General features: G+C 38.4%; 1 protein-coding gene across 4 annotated transcripts in view; it reads left to right on the forward strand.

Annotated features, from left to right (window-relative positions):
- SPIDR (scaffold protein involved in DNA repair) overlaps positions 1–23,011 on the forward strand; it is a 401,999-nt gene that overhangs the window by 106,248 nt on the left and 272,740 nt on the right. For 3 of the 4 annotated variants that reach the window (XM_010351608.3, XM_010351611.3, XM_074386636.1), the window contains exons 6-7: positions 8,881–9,131; positions 16,795–16,895. In XM_010351608.3, coding sequence (XP_010349910.3) covers positions 8,881–9,131; positions 16,795–16,895 — 352 coding nt within the window. Of the gene's footprint in view, positions 1–8,880; positions 9,132–16,794; positions 16,896–18,484; positions 18,672–23,011 lie in introns of those variants that run through there. The other variant, XM_074386637.1, reaches the window with a different exon arrangement.

The following is a 23,011-nucleotide window of genomic DNA, read 5'->3' on the forward strand; positions in this document are numbered from 1 at the left end:
TGTATAAGCATTGTGCTAGTTACTTTTTAAATTTAAAGTTTGGTTGGTTGGATTTTGTTTTTTTTGTTTTTGTTTTTTTGAGACAGAGTCTGACTCTATCACCAGGCTGGAGTGCAGTGGCATGATCTCGGCTTACTGCAACCTTTGCCTTCCGGGTTCAAGAGATTCTCCTGCCCTCAGCCTCCTGAGTAGCTTGGACTACAGGTGTGCACCACCACACCCAGCTAATTTTTGTATTTTTAGTAGAGATGGGGTTTCACCATGTTGGACAGGATGGTCTTGATCTCTTGACCTCGTGATCCCCCCGCCTCAGCCTCCCAAAGTGTTGGGATTACAGGTGTGAGCCACTGCACCTGGTGTAAAGTTTATTTTTTAAAGAAAAAGTGATATTGTTGAATATCCACCTGTTTAGAGAATTATAGGATTTTAAAATTGTTTTTTCTGGTCAGCTCCCTTAAATATATGCCTGTACTTCTCATTTTACACACCACTTCTCCCCATTGCATAGATTACCAAAAAACTGTCAGATTTCAAGTTAGAGAAACACCAGGTCTTTTTCTTATCGTTTTGACTGCCCGATATTATAGAATGTCAAAGAATCCCCAAAAAGAATGGAATTGTGGAGTCACTGTAACTCTTAGCATGCAGCCTGTGGGACACCGCCTGTGGTGAGGCAAAGCTGTAGAAATGCACCTGAACTGTCGAGAGCCCAGGAGTTAGGGTGCCGCTGCGGCCTCACCCTACCCACCACAGGGGCATCTTACTGGGATCTTTTCTTCTCCATGGTCTCCTTGCTAAACAGCTGCATTTCCAGCCTCTTGCCAGATGCTCTGTGTCTCTGTGTTGGTACTGTGAACATTTAAAACTCCAAGCAGTATTTTCTTTCTCCTTTCTTTGCTCCCTAATATTTTATCTGTTTCAATTAACACCATTATCCTGGTTGGCATGAACTTTGGCCTCTTCTAGTACATCACTTGAACCAACTGACTCTTTATCTGAAGTGTTTTCATTAACAATATTTGGTTACTGAACTGTTATAGAATAATAGTTATTAAAGTAATGGGACGGAAATGAATCAGCACTTACCAGTGTGCTGAATTACTTTCAGTATATTAAAATGTTTTATTGACTTAATTTGTCAGAGCATTTCATCAGTGGATTTGGAGATGCAGACAAGTCAGAATTGTACAGACTACCACTGACCCCCAGATCCCAATGTCTCAAAGCCCTATTTAATGGGTGTGGGTAAATTTGTCCAAGTTCATCATTATTCTCAGAAAAACACTTAGAGCATTGTCCCCACTGTTCATGGTTTTGTTGATTTATTTGTCTTGATTTATTTGCAAGAGAACCTGTGTGCTCTCTTTCTATTCATGCACCTGCAGGCACACACTTGTATTTAATTATGCTTTAGAACATTATTTTTATAAGTAAAACTATATATTTGTGTTTTTTAATTATAATCTTTATAATTAATAGGAAGCTTGGGCCTGCCATTTTGATTATTTGCTTTTATTTTTTTGTCTGAAGGACAGAAATTCCAGGTAGTCTGTTCATCTTTTGCAGTGCAGTGTTTCAGTGAACTTGAGAGACCTGAATACCACCAGGTATTATTAGTGTAAAATGTTTATGTTTTTATATATGGTATTTAGTTCTCTCAACATATACGAAGCTCTAAAACTGGAAAGAGAATATCCTGAACAAAAATGACAACAGTTTATTAAGGATTCCATTTTTCCCCACTGAATTCTTATGACATTAGCATGTATTATTAGTGAATGAGAGTTTACCACTCATTTTTAAGCCCACCCAGCCCCTCAATAAAGCAAAACCATCAGTGTTTCTGGTGAAACTACTCTCAAATCTTTGTTCTTATAGAGTTGTATATATACCTTTTTGTTAGCCTTTGAAAAAGTGTAGCTTAACTGATACTTTGGTTTCTGTTTACTTTCAAAATACTAAAATAAAACTTTTGTGTTGCTTAAGACTAACAAAACAAATCTAGCATTGAAGAAAAGTTGGAAATATTATTAGAAATCACTTTTTCTTTTTCAGTGTAATTTGTATAGAAACTGGTATCTGCAGTCTGTAGTGCCCTTATACCATGTTAAAAAATTTTTTTTTGGTTAGTGGCAAATATTTTAAAATTAGGAGAATTCACTTAAGTTTCAGATTTCTTTATCTCCCCTTGAAGAAACTCTGCTTGTTATTGGGCAGATTGCCCATGTTGCGGGAAACAATTCGCTCTCAGCAGCGGCTGCCAGTTTAGACAGATGCAGGACTTCCCTCACACCCCTGCCATCCTCTCCTCCTTGTCTCTCTCACCCTCTGAGGCTGGTGGCCATGAACTCAGACCCCTTGCTAAAAAATTCCATTGGCAACCCAAGTCAGTGACCAGTGATATATTTTTGTTTATCTAGATGGCCAAAGAAAGATTTCAGTATTTCTTGTTCTGCTCATTTTGGAGAACAAACATCCCTAGTGACTTAACAGATTGAAATACTGTGTCTTCTCCTACCCATGAGATGGCTTCCTGCCAGTCTCTCTCTTTTGTTCCTTCTCCCTCCATTTTATTTTGTTTTGTTTCCTCTTTTGGCCACCAAGTGTCTGAATCCTCTAGATGGCTTTTATACTCTCTACTTTTAATTTACTAAATTTAAAATATTTTTAAATAAAAAAATACATACTTAATGAAAAAAAATTTCAATTAGAACAGTGGTTAAAGCAAAGAATAATAAACTCAGCTCCCAGAAGTAATCATTAAGTTTCTTGAGTAGCCTTCAAGAGTAGCCTTCAAGAATATTTGTATGTGTTCTGTATTTTATTGGTTTTTCCACCCATAAGGTCTTCATATATATATATATATATATATATTATATATATATATATAAGTTTTATCACTTTCTGTATTCTTATCAAGACTTATAGATCTATCTCATTGTTTCTAACGGTTGCATAATGTTTTCTTGTGTAAATACCATAACCAGCACTTGATTAATGGATGATTCCAGTTTTTTTGGTTTGGGGTTTTCTTTACGTATATTATGCTGTGGTGTGCTTCCATGTACATATGTGTGTGGACAGTTGAGTTGAATAGACCCTATAAGAGAATTGAGAGGTTGAAAGTCTACCACTGAGAAATCAGCATGGTGCCCAGTGAAACAAGTGCAGTACATACATGTTACAGTTCTGCCGTAATGTGAAAATTTACAAAACTTTTAAGTGTCTACCAATATTGAAACAGATAAGTAAAAAGTGGTATAGTCAGACTCTGGAATACTTCATTGCAATGAAAATTAATGAGTTATAACTGCTGTGTCCTTGCAAAATAGTACGTTTGTATGTGTGCTATTAAAAAAAAATGAAAACAGATGATAATGAATTGTCAAATTCAGGAGAGAATTGCCTCTAAGGAGAATAGGCACAGGAAGAAAAATACAGGGCATTTAAACTGTGCCATTAAAAAAAAAAAAAAAAAACCTAAAAAAAATTTGCATCAAGTTAAAATTTGACAATAGGTGATGGGTACATCTACTTGTTATTTTTTTCCCCTACCTTTCTGTGCCTTTAAATATTTCATAATAAATAGTCATTATCTCTAATTCTTAAAATATTTTTCAAAGAATTTTTCCATTTTTGGATGATTAAACTGGGAATGGGGGAGTCAGCTTGTCCAAAGTAATTAAATAGCTGAGCTGAGATCAAAAACAAGTCTGTCTTGTTCCAAAACTCATGGCCCTTCTTTCTCATTAATCTGATTCTACAACGTAGAGAGGAAATGTAAGCTTGAACCTGTGAACCTGCAGCCTCCTTTGACCTATCTCTTAATATTCCCTCTCTTTTCCACCCTCCCTGGCATGCACATATCTGTGTGCACATGTGCACCTGCACGTGCCATCCCTTTCTGAAAGATCATGTGTTCCTCATAGCCAGGCCCAGGCCAAGGCAGCTGGTGTCCAGTGATCAAGTAGGTCCTCTAGATCCTCTCTGTCTGTGATAGGAGAGTTCCTCCATGTTCATCCGGGATTATGGGCATAGGGGGATGTTCTAAAATACAATTTGCTAAAATGGTGACTTATAGTTATCTTTTCCTAAATATGTTCCTTCTAGCTTGGCTCCTGTTAGAAATGACTATATGGGCTGGGCACAGTGACTCACACCTGTAATCCCAGCACTTTGGGAGGCTGAGGTGGGAGGATGGCTTGAACTCAGGAATTTGAGACCAGCCTGGGCAACAAAATGAGACCTTGTCTTTACTAAAAAATTTAAAAAATTAGCCAGGCATGGTGGCACACATCTGTAGTCTCAGCTACTTGAGAGGCTGAGGTGGGAGCATCACTCAATCCCAGGAGAGTCGAGGCTGCAGCAAGCTGTGTTCATGCCACCACACTTCAGCCTGTGCATCAGAGTGAGATCCTATCTCAAAAAAATTTAAAAAAAAAAACAACAAATAATTAATTAAAAAATGACTACACAAAGGATCCAGGATTTGCTTTGTGGGTTAAGACAGTATTTGTCTTTTTGGTTGTCTACAGAAGACATTCTTTGTGTTCCAAATTGTCTTTTATATAGAAATCCTCTTAAAAACCAAGAAAAAGGCCGGGCGCGGTGGCTCAAGCCTGTAATCCCAGCACTTTGGGAGGCCGAGGCGGGTGGATCACGAGGTCAAGAGATCGAGACCAGCCTGGTCAACATGGTGAAACCCCGTCTCTACTAAAAATACAAAAAATCAGCTGGGCATGGTGGCGCGTGCCTGTAATCCCAGCTACTCAGGAGGCTGAGGCAGGAGAATTGCCTGAACCCAGGAGGCGGAGGTTGCGGTGAGCCGAGATCGCGCCATTGCACTCCAGCCTGGGTAACAAGAGCAAAAACTCTGTCTAAAAAAAAAAAAAACCAAGAAAAAGGTTTTAATAGAAAAATAAACACAAATTTTAAAATACTAAATTTGAAACCAAAAGACATATAAACTGTAGGGGCTAAAAAGAATAGCTAACATTTGCTAAATGCTTAATACGTTAGCATTTATTACTGCATCTCCAATTTGAAGATGAGGAAACAAAGGTATAGGGAAGTTAAATAATTCCCTGAGGTAGCCCACTAGTAGGGAGTAGGGCTGAGACCACGACAGTGTTCGAGTCAAACACCACCTTTATTGGGAAAGACCTTCTAGGCTGCTACCACTTCAAGTGATCTCCATGTCTACATCTGCTGTATGCAGGGTGCATTTGGAATTGTCCATAAATTACTTTGTATATTTAGTTTTTCCTTCAGTTTTTAAATTGGGTATAAGAAGGGGGGAATACGAATGGACTTAAATTTTTTTATACTACTGTAGCAGCTAACGTAGCATGTGAGTAGTTGGCATTCACTATATTCTTAGATATTAGTTAGTTCTCACAGAGGAAGCAACAGCTTAAGCCAAAGGGTCCTAAAATTTGTTATGGATTGATGGCTGCGAATTTCGAAGTACTACTTGAGCTACTATTAAGTCTCACCAGTCTTACTGATGTTGAATTCTTCACTGAGGAAATTCATTTGGATTTCATGGTTTTCATGATTTTTAACTTAAGCATCATTGTGCCACGTTGTTCAAAGCTGACCAAAGGTACGTTTTTATGCCATTCTTTCTGGGAAAGAAAATAAAATATGCCTATCTAAACTTTCTAAAACAAATTATCAGGTTTGCTGTTTTCATTTTATCTTCCATTTATTCTTACCAAGGTCCCATGGATTTCTTATCTCTGTACAATTTCTCTTTTGCCAAATGCAAAACACTTTTCAGCCTCTTCTCACCTGAAGACAGCATGAATGTTATTGACCTTTCCAGGGTTCCAACCTGGACCCTCGCTTCTTCCTTTCACATACTTTCCTTAGTCTTCTCCAGCCCTCATGGCTTCACATCCTGCTTCTCATGATTTCTGAAGTTGTATTTCTATCCCTCAACACTCCTCGAACTCCAGACCTGCAGAGCCACTGCCTGTTGACCAGTTTTTCCCTGGGTATCCCATAGGCACCACAACATTCACACATCCAAACCAGCTTGAATATCAGCAACTCCTGCCCAAATGTATTTCCTGATATTGAATTTGGTCCTCAAGTGTTATTGCATCCTTTTCCTCATTTCTTTTCAGTCCACCTCTCTATTCCCACGACCACTCAGATCCTCTCTATCTCTTGCTCTTACTATGGAAGAGCCTTCCAGTTAGCTGCTCTCTCCCTGCCAGCTTGGTTTCTTTCTTCTCTGTATCACCATTCCAATGTTGTTCAAATGGTCATTCCCCATTACTGTTGGAGGTTGTTAGCTCCTGTATGAAGCTGCCAGTGGCTGTCTCCTGCCTCAGAATCTTGGTCTTCTTCTTTCTTCTCCCTAGATTGTCCTTCCCTCCTCTCTCTGTCTATTCCACAGTTAGCATTGAACTTCGGGTTGCAGATTCTGGGAAGCAAACCTTTTCTTTCTTTATTTTGAGACAGTCTCACTCTGTTGCCCAGGCTGGAGTGCAGTGGTGTGATCTCGGCTCATTGCAGCCTCTGCTTCCCAGGGTCTCAAGTTATTCTCCTGCCTCAGCCTCCCTAGTAGCTGGGATTACAAGCATGCACCACCACACCCAGCTAATTTTTGTGTTTTTACTAGACATGGGATTTCGCCATGTTAGCCAGCCTGCTTTCAAACTCCTGGCTTCAAGTGATCTTCCTACTTCAGCCTCCAAAGTGCTGGGATTACACCTGCCCAGCCAGAAACAGACCTTTTCTGACACTTAACTCTTCTCTTTCCCTGTACCCCTCCTGGCTTTGTTGCCCTTCTTATGTGTTCTCCTTGGAGCCCAAGCAGTACCTCCATGGCAGCATTCCTATCACAGTGTTTTATAAATATCTGGGTACGGCCTCCCCCATCCTTACAAGCAGCATGAATCCTCTTTATGGTTGCATGTGAGTTCCCAGCCCAAGCCACCTGTGGTTGGTTATTTGTTGACTTATTTCTAGGATGGTGGTTCTCAACTGGGGGTGATTTTGTCCCCAGAGGACATTTGGCAACTCCTGGAGACCTTTTTTATTGTCCTGACTGGTGAGGCGGTGCTCCTGTCATCTAGTGGGTAGAGGCCAGGGGTGCTGCCAGGCACCCCATCGTGCACAGGATGGCCCAGTTCCTGGTCCAGCCCCAAATGGCGAGAGTGCCAAGGTTAAGAGACAATGCTCTAGGACAAAGGGCAAAACTTTAGGGCACATAAGACTTCTCATAACAGAAAAAATGAAATTATTTAAATATGGAGTTCTTAAGTAATGTGTAAAGGATTTAGTGTCAGAGAGCTTCGTTCTGAATCTGAACTGCTCTGGATCTTTTGATGACCCATTTTTAATGTTTATTCAGAAGCTCTTGTGTGAGGCAGACCTGTGTCCCAGTGGTTACTAATGGATTAACAGGTACCTGGAGTGAGTTAGGCACAAAACTGAAATGGTGAGGACAGTAGAACTAAGCTCTGCATTTATTTTAGAAATTTAGGCTTTACTTTTTCTTATTTTCAGTGCATCTGATAGAGGGTAACTACCGAAGCAGTCTTTTGACGAGGTATTGGAGATGGATGGTTCTTTTTTTTTGACTCTTAGAAAGAATTTGGCTGGGTGTGGTGGTTCACGCCTGTTAACACTTTGGGAGGCTGAGGTGGGTGCTACACTTGAGGTCAGGAGTTTGAGACCAGACCTGGCTAACATGGTAAAACCCCATCCCCACTAAATATACAAAAATTAGCTGGGCATGGTGGTGGGTGCCTGTAGTCCCAGCTACTTGGGAGGCTGAGGCAGGAGAATCACTTGAACTGGGGAAGCAGAGGTAGCAGTGAGCTGAGATCACACCAGTGCACTACAGCCTGGGTGATAGAGTGAGACTCAATCTCAAAAAAAAAAGTAATCCTCAGAAAAAAGGCCTTTCACTTTATGCAGATTAGTTAATGAAGTAAACTCTAGTACCACCCCCAATATTTATATAGTAAATTATATGGGACTGCTAGTGCATCCTAAAGTTAGGAAATTGAAGGATGAATTGTTGCTAACACAGAATAACATGGGATTGACCTATACAATCAAGTATAGGAAAATAAGATCTTATGCTTTAAAGCTTTAGCATGTGTCTCAGTAAACACAGAAAACATCAAAAAAGTTTTGATTCTTTCCTCCAGAATTGGCCATATGATATGTTTTTTTTTCTTTTTTGTAGTGTAGACCATATGATATTAATTCTTGTTTTATAATCCAGTTTTCAAAAAATTATTTTGGAAGTTTAGAAATCTCAGTCGGAGAAAGAAGAAACAGTTTAGGAAATGTTAGGAAAAGGAGACAGTGACTCATATTCTTAAATAGTTCCTGTTGATATTTGCAATTTCAAACTAGTCTCTGGAAAATATTATATAATTTTACTAAGAGAGTCAAGTCTTTATCTTTATTCTTCGGGATTCCTTTGGCAAATTAAATGATTTACACCTGAAGAGGCAATTTAGCTTAATGTTAAATTTCAAAGTCCAAGAAATACTTGCTTTCCAGTAGTTGTCAGATTCGTAGTGACGATCATCAGCCTTTCAGATGAGTGTTACTAGTTCAGTTTTAGAGATTGTACTGTCTTGTAGTTTGCTGAAAGAAGATTGAAATATTTGTACTTATTTTTGTGGGTTCTATGAGATAAAGTCTGACTTAACAGTTGATTTAACCTCTTGTCTTTGTCTTGGTTACTTTGGGATTTTGTCAGAACAGAGGTTTAAGCTGCAGATACTGTATTCAAGAAGCTCCTTCAAGAAATGTAACTGTAAGGGAATGGAATGATGTAAATAAATGTGGACTTGGATAAAATACTCTTTGTATTTAAAAATATGCCTTTCTCTTAATTTTTTTCAGCCAAGTTCTATAGAAATTTTAGAGTATTCATCAGATAGTGAAAAAGAAGATGACTTGGAAAATGTCCTACGCATTGATTCAGAATCCCCTCACAAATACCATGTGGAGTTTGCATCAGACGCAAGACAGATTATGGAGGGACTGATAGACCCAAGGACAAAATCAACAGAGACCGTCTTGCATACACCCCAGAAACCCACAACTAAGTTTCCCAGGACTCCAGAAAATTCAGCAAAGAAGAAGCTTTTAAGGTTAAATTATACCTTTTTAAATACTCTGTTTTTCTTCTTTCTTTAAAAACTGAAATATCTAAAATGTTAATTTTAAGATACTTACATATGAAATCCTAAGTACTGGAGCTGATTAATGGAACGTTCATCCAATTTGAGGGTCATGGGTTCAGTCATGGCCAGCAGATGTGACTGCATTTTTTCATGGAGATTTACTGTTTAGCTTAACAAATTTTATTGAGAGTCAGTGTTCTAGGTACGTTGGAGACAAGCCAATAATTGTTCTAATATTGAGTAATTTATAATCTGACAAGGGTAATGGAAATATGTTTAGATCATGTCAGACTACTTTTGTGAGAGAGATCTGCCAGGACAACACTTGCAAGTGCAAAAAAATGTGAGAGAGCAGAGACCCACAGACAAGATGTGTCTGGTGTGCCGTGAACTAGAGTGTCATTCAGCGGCTGGGCTGTGGCCATGGTGAGCAAATCAGGAAAGATACGTGAAGGAGCCTGTAGGGACCCTCCCCAACCATGTGTGATACAAGGTCTCTTTGTTGTTTAAATCAAAAGCATTGGTAACAAAAGCCAAAATACGCAAATGAGATCTAATGAAACTCCAGAGCTTCTGTCCAGCAAAAGAAACAATCATTAGAGTGAACTGGCAACCAACAGAATGGGAAAAAATTTTTGCAATCTACTCATCTGACAAAGGGCTAATATCCAGAATCTACAAAGAAATAAAACAGATTTACAAGAAAAAAAACAAACCCATTCAAAAGTGGGTGAAAGATACAGACAGACACTTTTCAAAAGAAGACATATATGAGGCCAACAAACATGAAAAAATGCTCATCATCACTGGTCATGAGAGATGCAAATCAAAACCACATTGAGATACCATCTCACGCCAGTTAGAATGTCAGTCATTGAAAAGTCTGGAGACAACAGATGCTGGAGAGGATGTGGAGAAATAGGAACACTTTTACATTGTTGGTGGGAGTGTAAATTAGTTCAACCATTGTGGAAGACAGTGTGGTGATTCCTCAAGCACCTAGAAATAGAAATACCATTTGACCCAGCAATCTCATTACTGGATATATATCCAAAGGATTATAAATTGTTCTGTTGTAAAGACACATGCACACATATGTTCATTGCAGTGCTATTTACAATAGCAAAGACTTGGAACCAACCCAAATGCTCATCGATGATAGACTGGACAAGGAAATTGTGGCACATGTACACCGTGGAATACTATGCAGCCATAAAAAATGAGTTCGTGTCCTTTGTAGGGACATGCATGAATCTGGAAACCATCATTCTTAGCAAACTGACGCAAGAACAAAATCAAACACCGCATGTTCTCACTCATAGGCGGGTATCGAACAGTGAGAACATATGGACACAGGGAGGGGAGCATCACATACTGGGGTCTGTTGGTGGGGACTAGGGGAGGCACAGTGGGTCTGTTGGTGGGGACTAGGGAGGTTGGGGAGGAATAATATGGGGAGAAATGCCAGATATAGGTGACAGGGGGATGGAAGCAGCAAACCACATTGTTGTGTATGTACCTATGCAACAGCCTGCATGATCTGCACATGTACCCGAGAACCTGACGTACAATAAAAAATATGTACATATAAAAAAACCCAAACAATGCCAAGCAAAGACCCAGTGAAAATAAGAAAGAGAACCTGTAGGAAGCATTGCCACAAATGCAAAAGTAGTAGAGCATTTCAAGGCAAAGGAGTTTCAGTAGAAAGAGTAAATGTGATCGTAAAGAGTGTAGGTGTTGGATCCACAGATTATATTGTCACATCATGAGAAGACAAGCCTGGCATGCACCTAGGGAGACCAGGGCCTGTGGCTGAAGTAGCACATGGTTCAGGGAGTGAGGATGGGGTTGTGGCTCCTGTGTGGGAGCTGGGGACCAGGCAGGAGGGCTTTGATTCTTTTCTTTGGGATTGCCAATCATATGGAAAAGATCGAACCTCTAAAAAGAGTGCAGGGAGTAGGAGAGACAGATTTTGAAAACAGCAGGGTTCCCAGTAGACAGAGAGTTTGCACCATGGTTCTGTCAGCATCCTGGAGAGGAGGTAGGGAAGGAAAGTGGAGAGGGGAGCCCCAGCTTGAGGACACCAGTGGAGGAAAGAGCATGAGGATATGGCCAAGTCTCGTGGGATGGCCAGGGCACAGAGATCCATTCTTGCCTACTCACCATAAGACAGAAGGCTTTATGCCCAAAGTGACAAAGTTGTGGCCTCAAAAGAGAAAGTAATTTGTAATAATAATAGGATGTAATTTGTAATAGAATGTGATTTGTAATAGTGTCTGGGGAGAAAGGAAAAGGAAGCCCGTTAAAGGGATTACCATGTCTTTGTTGATGAAGGTGATGCCATGCAATTACAGAAAGTCACGTCCCCAGCCTTGCTGAGGGCCTGCCGCTTCCCAAACACTGTTCATGCACAGGAGCAAGCAAAGTGAAATGGTTGCTCATAACAAAAAGCAGAGGTTAATGGAGCCCCGCCTGTGTCAAGGGGTGGCTGAAAAGGAGCTTCAAAGTCAGCTCCTTTACATGTCAAGTCAGAGGAGAGAAACTTTATGGAGAAAAAGCAGACTAGAAATGAGTTGTAATATTTTTGATTCTTTATTCTTCTTTACTTCTCCATGTTGATTTTATAGAAATGTTTACCAGTGTTGAATTGATACTAGTAGTCTTTGGAGATAGGTTATGAAACTGTTAATTTTATAGAAAAGATAATTAGGATATCTTAACTTGCTCAGTGAATTCATCATATTTTTGTTCCATTGGAGTTTTGGCTTTTATTAATAATTTGTCTACACGTTCAAAAGAGTTAATTTGGATATAGGTGGCAGGGCCTTCCTGAACTTTTGGTATGACTTGATTTTTTTAATGTTGGATAGGTTTTTACTAGAAATAGGATTGTTGATTAGAGGACATGGTGTTTCTGTTCTTAAGTTCAAGTGCATGTGATCCTAATTCCCTGCAGGACAGACCCTAATGGCCAAACTCAGCTGGAGACACAGTTTGTTTGTTTGTTTTCCTCCTCCTCTCTGTTTTTATTTTTAAAATTTTTTTCTTATTATACTTTAGGTTCTGGGGTACATGTGCAGATCTTGCAGGATTGTTACATAGGTATATACATGTCATGGTGGTTTGCTGCCTCCACCCCCACATCACCTACATTAGGTATTTCTCCAAATGTTATCTCTCCCCAATCCCCCCACCCCCCTGCTATCCATCCCCTAGCCCCCCACCCCCTGACAGACCCCAGTCTGTGACATTCCCCTTCCTGTGTTTGTATGTTCTCATTGTTCAGAACCCACTTATGAGTAAGAACATGGGGTGTTTGGTTTTCTGTTCTTATGTCAGTTTGCTAAGAATGATGGTTTCCAGATTCATGCATGTCCCTGCAAAGGACATGAACTCATCCTTTTTTATGGCTGCATAGTATTCCATGGTGTATATGTGCCACATTTTCCCTGTCCAGTCTATCATCGATGGGCATTTGGGTTGGTTTCAGGTCTTTGCTATTGTAAACAGTGCCACAGTGAACACATATGTACATATGTCTTTATAATAAAATGATTTATAATCCTTTGGGTATATACCCAGTAATGGGATTGCTGGGCCAAATGGTATTTCTGTTTCTAGATCCTTGAGGAATCACCTCACTGTCTTCCTCAATGGTTGAACTGATGTACGCTCCCACCAACAGTGTAAAAGTGTTCCTATTTCTCCACATCCTTTTCAGCATCTGGTGTCTCCAGATTTTTCAGTGATCGCCATTCTAACTAGCATGAGATGGTATCTCAGTGTGGTTTGATTTGCATTTCCCTAATGACTAGTGATGATGAGCCTTTTTTCTTAATGTTTGTTGGCCGCATAAATGTCTTCTTTTGAAAAGTGTCTGTTTATATCCTTCGCCCACTTTTGAATGGGTTTGTTTGCTTTTTTTCTTGTAAATCTGCTTTAGTTCTTTGTACATTATGGGTATTAGCCTTTTTGTCAGATAGGTAGATTGCAAAAATTTTTTCCATTTTGTTGGTTGCCGGTTCACTGTAATGATTGTTCTTTTGCTGTGCAGAAGCTCTTAAGTTTAGTTAGATCCCATTTGTTTATTTTGGCTTTTGTTGCCATTGCTTTTGGTTTTTTAGTCATGAAGTCCTTGCCTATGCCTATGTCCTGAATGGTGTTGCCTAGGTTTTCTTCTAGGCTTTTTATGTTGTTGGGTCTTACGTTTAAATCTTTAATCCATCTGGAGTTAATTTTAGTGTAAGGTATAAGGAAGGGGTCCAGTTTCAGCTTTCTGCATATAGCTAGCCAGTTTTCCCAACACCATTTATTAAACAGGAAATCTTTTCCCCATTGCTTATTTTTGTCAGGTTTGTCAAAGATCAGGTGGTTTTAGGCATGTGATACTCGGAGGCCTCTGTTCTGTTCCTTTGGTCTATATCTCTGATACTGTAGCCTTGTAGTATAGTTTGAAGTCAGGTAGCATGATGCCTCTAGCTTTCTTCTTTTTAGTTAGGATTGTCTTTGGTGAAGACAGTCACTGCCTTTGGTGAAGGGATGGTGGTTTGTGGTGATTAAAAATAACTTTTTTACCTGATAAAGGCCAGGTAGCAAGGATTGAGCTGTGTGGGCTCTTTTTTGGTTCCATATGAAGTTTAAGGTGATTTTTTTCCAGTTCGGTGAAGAAGATCAATGGTAGCTTGTTGGGGATAGCATTGAATCTATAAATTACTTTGGGCAGTAGGGCCATTTTCGCGATATTGATGCTTCCTAACCATGAGCATGGAATGTTTTTCCATCTGTTTGTGTCCTCTCTTATTTCCTTGAGCAGTGGTTTGTAGTTCTCCTTGAAGAGGTCTTTCACATCTTTTGTTAGTTGTATGCCTAGGTATTTTATTCTCTTTGTAGCAATTGTGAATGGCAGTTTGCTCATGATTTGGCTGTTTGTCCGTTTTTGGTGTATACAAATGCCTGTGATTTTTGCACATTGATTTTTTATCTGGAGACTTTGCTGAAGTTGCTTACCGTCTTAAGGAGATTTTGGGCTGAGACGTGGGCTCTTCTAAATATGCAGTCATGTCATCTGCAGATAGAGACAATTTGAATTACTCTTTTCCTAATTGAATACCCTTTATTTCTTTTTCTTGCATGATTGTGCTGACTGAAACTTTTAATACTATGTTGGATAGGAATGAGAGACAGCACTCTTGTCAAGTCCTGGTTTTCAAAGGGACTGCTTCCAGTTTTTGCCCATTCAGTATGATATTGGCTGTAGATTTGTCATAAATAGCTTTTATTCTTTTGAGATATGTTCCATCAGTACCTAGTTTATTGAGAGTTTTTAGCATAAAGGACTTGAATTTTGTCAAAGGCCTTCTCTGCATCTATTGCGATTATCATATGGTGTTGTCTTTGGTTCTGTTTATGTGGTGGATTACGTTTATAGATTTGTGTATGTTGAACCAACCTTGCATCCCTGGGATGAAGCCTACTTGATTGTGATGGATAAGCTTTTTAATTTGCTGTTGGATTCGGTTTGACAGTATTTTATTGAAGATTTTTGCATCAATGTTCATCATGAATATTGGCCTGAGAATTTCTTTTTTAGTTGTGTCTCTGCCAGGTTTTGGTATCAGGATGACGTTGGACTCATAAAATGAGTTAGGGAATATTCTCTCTTTTTGTGTTGTTTGGAATAGTTTCAGAAGGAATGGTACCAGTGGAGACACAGTTTTTATCTGAGGGCTCCAGATACTGCCATGTGTAGAGAACTCCTTTGAATGTTTACTGTTGCTTTTACCTTTTGTCCTGTACTCCCTACAGTTTTCTTGCAGGGTTCTAGGCTTGACTTTAACCAGATACTATTTTCAGAGTTCATTTTGCCTTTTTTTTTTTTTTCCTATAAGGTCACAGCATTGTAAAGCAATGTTGGGGGAATAATTATCTACATAACTGGACAGAGAATACACCATTTGCTTTTTGTATTTATTATGTATATCATTTTAAATAGTACTGTTTAAGAGGTGTTAGATATATCATCAAGACGTAGAGCTTGGACTCTGGAGCTGGACTGCCTGGGCGTGCATCCAGCTACACCACTCATTAGACATCTCATCTTGGACAGATGTTTAACATCTTGGTGTCTCAGTTTGTAATCTGTAAAGTGGAATCATAATAGTACCTACTTTACAGTATTGTGTAAAGGGGAAGCATAAATGAGTTACTTCACGTAAATGGAATTATATGAAGAAGGGCTTAATATTAAGTAGAGATTAACATGTAGAGGTGCTATGGCATATTTCTGAGTATCAGAGGTTTTTAAATTTTTTCTGTTATGTATACTGTAAACAAATACATTCAGAAATAATACCTGTAGGAAAAAATACTAGGTTTTTCTATAGGTATTAATACTAGCAATATTATATGTTTATTAAAATATTACGATCATAGTGGAAAGAGCTATATAGGGTACAAGTAAAATACATAACAAAAACATTTACACCAATCATGGGCATTTTTTGAAGGTTTACTAAATGCCACATGCTGTGCTAAGTCCATTCTGGTTTTAATAGCCAGTTCCTCATCTGGCCAGTTATGTAATATTGGAGAAGTTCCTTAATCTCTCTCTAAATTCTGGTTTTATCATCTGTCCAGTGAGTATTGATACTGTTCTTTCTACCTCAAAATGATATTATTTGAATAAATATAATGTGAAATATTAATGAATTGATAATAAGATAATAAACTTATGAAATAATACATTGATAACCTATATAGCATGTAGCTATAGTGATAATTAACAACTGGGCTTGATTTTTCTTGAAATTATAGCAATATTAGGAGTTGACAACTTCTTTTTCTCTCTTCAAATGTATGTATTTACTTACATTTATAATTTACATATAATTATATGCTTATAAGCATAAATATATCTCAGTGAGTATAATATGTTCATTGATAGGTTAATGTTCTTCTGCAGGACCTGTATGTCTGTCATTATAAATTGTCTTTCTATTGTACATGGAAGTTTTCTTTTTTATAACATTGGTATCCTTGCTGTGTGTTTGTGATTGATACTCAAATATCTCTAGAGTCCAAAGGGACTCATACTCAAGTGCTCCTATTTGAGTGTTCTATCAGCAGTTGGCAAGGTTATTCTTGACTGGAACTCTGAGCCCACTTTATATTTCTACATTTGCACCCATCTGCTGAGCTCATTGGGAGCTCTCCCACCTCCACAGCAGCACTCATAGCTGTCCTTCTGTCCCTGGTACCTAACAAAGTGCTAGGTGCCAGCGTATAGCAGGTGGTAAGTAAGCAGTACTTGTTTTAGGATTGAATAAAAATGAACTAAGAAAGAATAGAAAAAGAGATAAGCGATATTTAGCTGTCATATTTTCAACAATATGATATTTTTAGGACATAATATTAGTCCACATTTCTAAGAATCAGAAAACCAAGCTTCTAAGAAAACAAAAACTGACTTATGAGGATATGGCCTCTAGGAAGAGAATGTGGTAATAAATACACTTTAAAATTTTGCATGTTTTATCTGTCTCTGGTTGGGGGTATACAATATAACTGTTTGAGTCATTCTGAAGTTTTCCTTTTAACTAAACTTATTACATTATAATTCATTAAACAGAGGTGGACTAGCAGAAAGATTAAATGGACTGCAGAATCGAGAGAGATCTTCCATTTCTTTGTGGCGACATCAGTGTATTTCTTACCAAAAGACACTTTCAGGTAAGGCTTGTACAGGCACCTGAGACAATGTATAAAAACAATTTTAGTTAAAAGAACTTTTTTCTTCACTTTATTAATATTTCTTTTTTTAAATTATACTTTAAATTCAGTGGTACATTTGCAGAACGTGCAGGTTTGTTAACCTGGTTATACATATGCCAGGAATTTTTCCATTAAAGTATATGAACTTGATTATTACTGTTTTCATGACTTTAAAAACAATGTTTGTTTTTCCAACATTCTAATTTCGACATACAAAAGTGATACATAATTAATATCTACAACTTGATGAGTTTAAAGATAAGTATACCCTTATGAAACCATCACCACAATCTGTGCTGTAAATCTACCCTTCACCTCCAAAAGTTTTGATCTGTTCTTATCATTAAGAGCACTCTACCCTCTTAGCAAAGTTTATTTTATTTTATTTCATTATTTAGAGACAGGTTCTCACTGTGTTGCCCAGGCTGGAGTGTAGTGACATAATCATAGTGTACCGTAGCCTCAAACTCTTGGGTTCAAGCAAATCTCTCACTCCAGCCTCCTGAGTGGCTAAGACCACAGGCTTGTGACGCCATGCCCGGCTCCTCTTAGCAAAATTTTAAGTAGACAATATAGTATGTTAACTATAGGCAGGATATTGTTCAGCAGATCTCTAGAACTTATTTATCTTATATAATCAAAACTTTGTACCCTTGGATGAATACCTGCCTCCCTGTTGGCAGCCACTGTTGCAGGTTCTGCTTCTGTAGTCAGAGCACGTAGTCAAGCAAAAGACATAAAAGGCATCCAAGTTGGAAAGAGGTAAAGTTATCTCTGTTTGCAGATGACATGATCTAATATCGAGACACCCTGCCCCGCCAAAAAAGGTTAAAACTAGTAAGTGAATTCAGCATAGCCACAGGATTAAAAATCAGCATACAAAAATCAATTGCATTTCTATGTATTAACAATGAAATTTCTGTATGTTAACTATGAAATATTTTCTATTGGAAAATTAAGAAAGCAGTCCCATTTATAACATCAAAAAGAATGAAATATTTGAATAAACTTAATCACGGATGTTAAAGACTTGTACTCTGAAAACTGATTGTTTTATTCAGGTGTCATTTAGGTCTCAGAAATTATTCCAGGAGATGAGTCTATTCTTCCAAGGGCTAATCACTCTTGTTTCTTAACAAATTGTTTGGTATCGAAAAGATTCCACATGCCTAGAAAAGCCTCCTCTCCTCCTAAACAGTGCTGATATAGTGGGTTTTTTTCTGTGTGTTTCCTCCATCTGGATTGTGGGGATGGGTGGGTAGGCACAGTCACGTATTCCAAACCAACGATTATTAGTCTTTTGTGGGGGATCATTGGGATATACATTTTACTAGGCTTTCAGGTGATTTTTGCACATGCTAGAATTTAAAAAACATTATTTTTAGAGTTGATCCCCCCATTCCCAATAATATATTCTACTAAATAGAATAATATATTCTACTAAATAGATCACTCAACTGTTATGTTCTCAACTATTATATTACACATTTCTTTAGAAGACTTTTCAATTCTCATCTTATTTACTCCTTCTAAAATCTGTTCTGAAGGCCAGGTGCAGTGGCTCATGCCTGTATTCCCCATGCTTTGGGAGGCCAAGACAGAAGGATCACTTGAGGCTAAGAGTTCAAGACCAACTTGGGCAATGTAGTGAAACTCATTCTCTACAAAAAAATTTGAAGATCAACTGTACAGTGGTGGCACATGTCTATAGTCCTAACTACTCCAGAGGCCGAGGTGAGAGACCTGCTTTAGCCTAGGAGTTCTAGGTTACAGTGAGCTATGGTTACATCTCTGCACACCAGCCTTTGTGATAGAGCAAAACCCTGTCTTGAAAAAATATAGTAAAATCCTTTCCTAGCTGTCACGTAGCAATTGTCTTCTCTCACATTCTTGTATTAAAGTACTGTAATATGAAATACATGTATATGTGTCAGGATGACCTAATACATATGACCCAAGAATACTTTTTTTTGAGACAGAGTCTCACTCTGTTGCCGAGGCTTGAGTTTAGTGGCACGATCCTGTTTTACTGCAACCTCCATGTCCTGGGTTCAAGCGATTCTCCTCCTCAGTCCACGGAGTAGCTGGAACTACAGACACCAGCCACCATGCCTGGCTAATTTTTGTATTTTTAGTTGAGACGGGGTTTCACCATGTTGGCCAGATTAGTCCCAAACTCCTGACCTCAGGTGATCTGCCCGCCTGGGCCTCCCAAAGTGTTGGGATTACAAGCGTGAGCCGCTGTACTTGGTCACTTTTTCTTTTATACATATCTGCAGGTCAATTCATTGTTATACTTATGACTTTGTTTCTTTTTTTTAAATATCAATTATTAGGACATTAAATAATAATCTTTGCAATTCATTTGATCACCTTGAAGGCCAGGCAGACATAAAGGTTACCTTGTCTTATTATTTAAGGAAGTCTTAATAGCACATTGGCTTAAGCACAAAAAAGAATTTAATGGTACTTGTAATTGAATGCCACAGGGAAAAGACTTCATGATTCAGACATACTGGTTTTGAAAAGGCTGGCAGTCGTCTTCTATGTGGTAACTCTCAGCTTCAAGTCCAATAAAAAGAATGCTTTCTTTCCAGTATTTTACCAGAAATGCCCAAAATGACTTTCATTGATCTGGTAGAGACAGGAGTCCCTGGTGGAAGTCATCCTAATGACTCTGGCCGGCGTGGACTACAGTCAGTAATACTCTACCAGCCATATGCTTAACTCATGATTATTTTATTTCCAGAGTTATTTGATAAAAATCAGCAGGAACCATTTGTAATTCTACAGTATGTTATCTCATTTTAGTCATTCAGTGATTCTTCATGTTCTCCTATTTATAAGTATTTGCATGTGTATATTTAACCTCTCAAGTGTGAATGACCTTGAACTGGAACTTTCTCTTACAATCTACCTACCTGTCCCTCTAAATAGTTTCTGTTTAATCTGTGTGTCATTCATCACTTTGGGATTCTATGATTATAAACTTCTTTTGTGCTGCTTGAACCAGAAAAATATTTTTCCTTGCCACTTAAATTCTCAGATTGCGCCCCCCCCCGCCCCGCCCCGTCTGTCCTCCCTTTGCCTCCCTTCTTTTGAAGTAACGACACGAGAGAATGGTGAGCTTGGATTTCTTTCAGCTGGATGTAAATGTTTGCATTATTCTGTTTCAGGAAGGCTGCTTTCAGTTCTTAGTTGTAACATGAGCTTTGTGTTGGGTTGGGGTGGTGGCGAGCTATCAGGGGCCTGGCACACAGGACTCTGGCTACTGAAGGCCTTGAAGACTAGAACCTGAAGATAGCATTTGCTTACTTCGTTGGCATTTATGCAACACTTTTGTTTCCTTTTTCCGCAAGGGGAGATAGAATGGTAATTCTGTGAGGACTCTTAGAGACCTTCGAGTCTAAGCTCCTCTTTGGCGGATTGCCTAGAGGAGGCAAGTGACTTGCTCTGATTATCTAGCCAAGGAAGAGACAGGGCCAAAACCAGTCCTTCCTGTTCCCAGTGCCATGCTAAACCTGCCACACTTCTGCCATCTGAAAATGATCATTTTACTCCTCTGCCAGTTTCCTGTTGAGATTACTAGTTGGGAATAACCAGATAGTCTAAATTGGACTTCGTGTGTTTAGTCAGGTAGTGTCTTGAATTTTGCTGATGTTATTATAGTCTCAAAAAATTGTAAATATCTTCCAAGTAGGAGCAAAATGTGGGCAAACTTTGAACTGGATCGTAAATTCTTAAGAAATAGTTTGGGTTCTGTCTGTCCTCTTTCCTTCAATCTCATCCTCATTGTTGCATCACATTTGGAGGTTTGATATCTATGGGCACAATGCCAAAGGCTGACAATATATTAAATCATTTAGTGTGCAAAGTAATCTTCTAAAAGAGTTTGCTTTCCTTACTTTCCAGATGAAAAAACTGTAGGTTGAGTATATGCTACAGATAACTAAGCCCAGATTTGTACTCTGAAGTCCAAGTTCTTATTTTCTAATCTCGACAGACCTTCATTAGTTAGTCTGTTTGGGCTAGAGAAAGTTAGGCTTAAGAAGACAAGGGATTACAGAATCAGCAAAATTAGAAATATTGATACAGATGTTTTTCTTTTGAAAAAATCTTTCAAAATGTAGGTCTTTATCACATTCTTGAGACAGTACTAATTGGAGAAGCATAGGACATAGGTTTGAAGATTGCAGAGACTGTGTAAATTGTGGAACTGTATAGGATGTCCTAAAATATTATGATTTTGATGGGAAGTGGCAGATTGTCTTCTTAATTATTGATATTAATACAAGTTAGAAATCACTAGACATTGTCATCCTGGTTACTCATTATAGTGAATTGATCAAATTGTCAAGTATGTAGTTGACAGAGTGTCTTCGGCAGGTCTGGATAGAAAAATACCAAGTTAAACATGTATGACTGGTGGTCTAGAATGAAGGGAGAAAAAGGTGATTTATTTTTTTGTTTGGCTCATAACCAAAACATAGCTTATTTGGAATGCTCCTTACAATATCATGTCTTAAATTTTGTTCTAGACATTAAGTGTAGCATGTCAAACTGAGGTTCTCCTTATTTATCTCCTTAAGAGATAAGAAATTTTGGTTTACAAAATTGATCTGTAGATTGTAATGATTTAGCTTGAGGTCTTTCTTTCCACTTGTCTTCCATTTGGGAAGTATTGTTTAATTACCACATGGTTAAGAGGTATGTTTTTTCCTGTATATTGATTTAAAATGTTTGAATGTCTCTAACACTTCTTTTTGCCCTTTTAAAACACTTTGTATTTAAAAATAATTATAGATTCATATGCAGTTAGAAATAATACTGAGGGATCCCTTGTACCATGCCCATGGTTTCCCCCAGTTCAGTAATGACATCTTTTATAACTGTAGAGTGACAGGACAACCAGGATAGTGATCTCAGATACAGTCCATTGACTCTGTTCAGAGTTCACCAGTATTACATGCATTTGTGTGTGTGTGTGTGTGTGTGTGTGTGTGTGTGTGTGTGTGTTCACTTTTGTTTCATGTAATCTTGTTGCCTGTTACTATGATCTGAATTTTTGTATCCTCTCAAAATTCATATGTTGAAACCTAATCACCAGTTAGATGGTATTAGGAGGTAAGTAAGGCCTTTGGAAAGTGATTAGGTTATGAGGTGGAGCCCTCATGAAAGGAATTAGAAGAGACCCTTAAGAGGTAGCTGGTCTTTCCACCATGTGAGGATACATCAAGAAGAATCCATCTGTGGGAACATAGGTCCTCACCAAACACAGACTCTGCCAGAGCGTTGATCTTGGACTTCCTAACCTGCAGAAGTGTGAGAAACAAATTTCTGTTGCTTCAAATCCACACAGCTCTGGTTTGTTATTATAGCAGCCAAGATGGATTAAAATACTTGGGTAGATTCATGTGACTATCACATAGTCCAGACAAAGAAGGATCCATCACCACAAAGATCCTTGTGCCACCCTTTTTACCCATAGCCACCTCTTACCCACTCTCCTCCCTCACCCCTTGCAGCCACTAATCTGTTTAATATTTCCATAGTTTGTCATCTAAAAAATGTTACAGAAATATAGTAATACAGTTTATAACCTTTTGGGATTGGCTTTTTTTACTCAGTATAATTCCCTGGAGATTTATCCAAGTTGTTGTGTATGTCAATATCTCACTGCCTTGTATTGCTGGGTAGTATTCCATGGGACAAATGTGCCACAGTTTGTTGAACTCTTCATTGACTGAAGGGCTTTTGGGTTGTTTCCATATTGGATCATTACAAATAAAAGGTGCTGTAAACATTTGTATACCAGTTTTTGAGGGGGAACATATGTTTTTATTTTTCTGGAATAAAAGATCAAGAGTGCAGTTGTCAGGTGTTATATGAAATATTTCAGTGAGTATCTCTAATACATCTTTCTAAGCTTAAGAAATTTTATTTTTAACATCTTTGGAATGTGGATGTCAGTTTTTCCTTTCTTTCCTCCTGGGTAGCTGACTTTGCTGAGCTGTTTTATAACTCCTGTTTGTACCTTTTTTTTGAGACAGAGTTTCGCTCTTGTTACCCAGGCT

This window comes from Saimiri boliviensis, chromosome 15 (genome assembly GCF_048565385.1).
Source record: "Saimiri boliviensis isolate mSaiBol1 chromosome 15, mSaiBol1.pri, whole genome shotgun sequence".
Taxonomy (NCBI): domain Eukaryota; kingdom Metazoa; phylum Chordata; class Mammalia; order Primates; family Cebidae; genus Saimiri; species Saimiri boliviensis.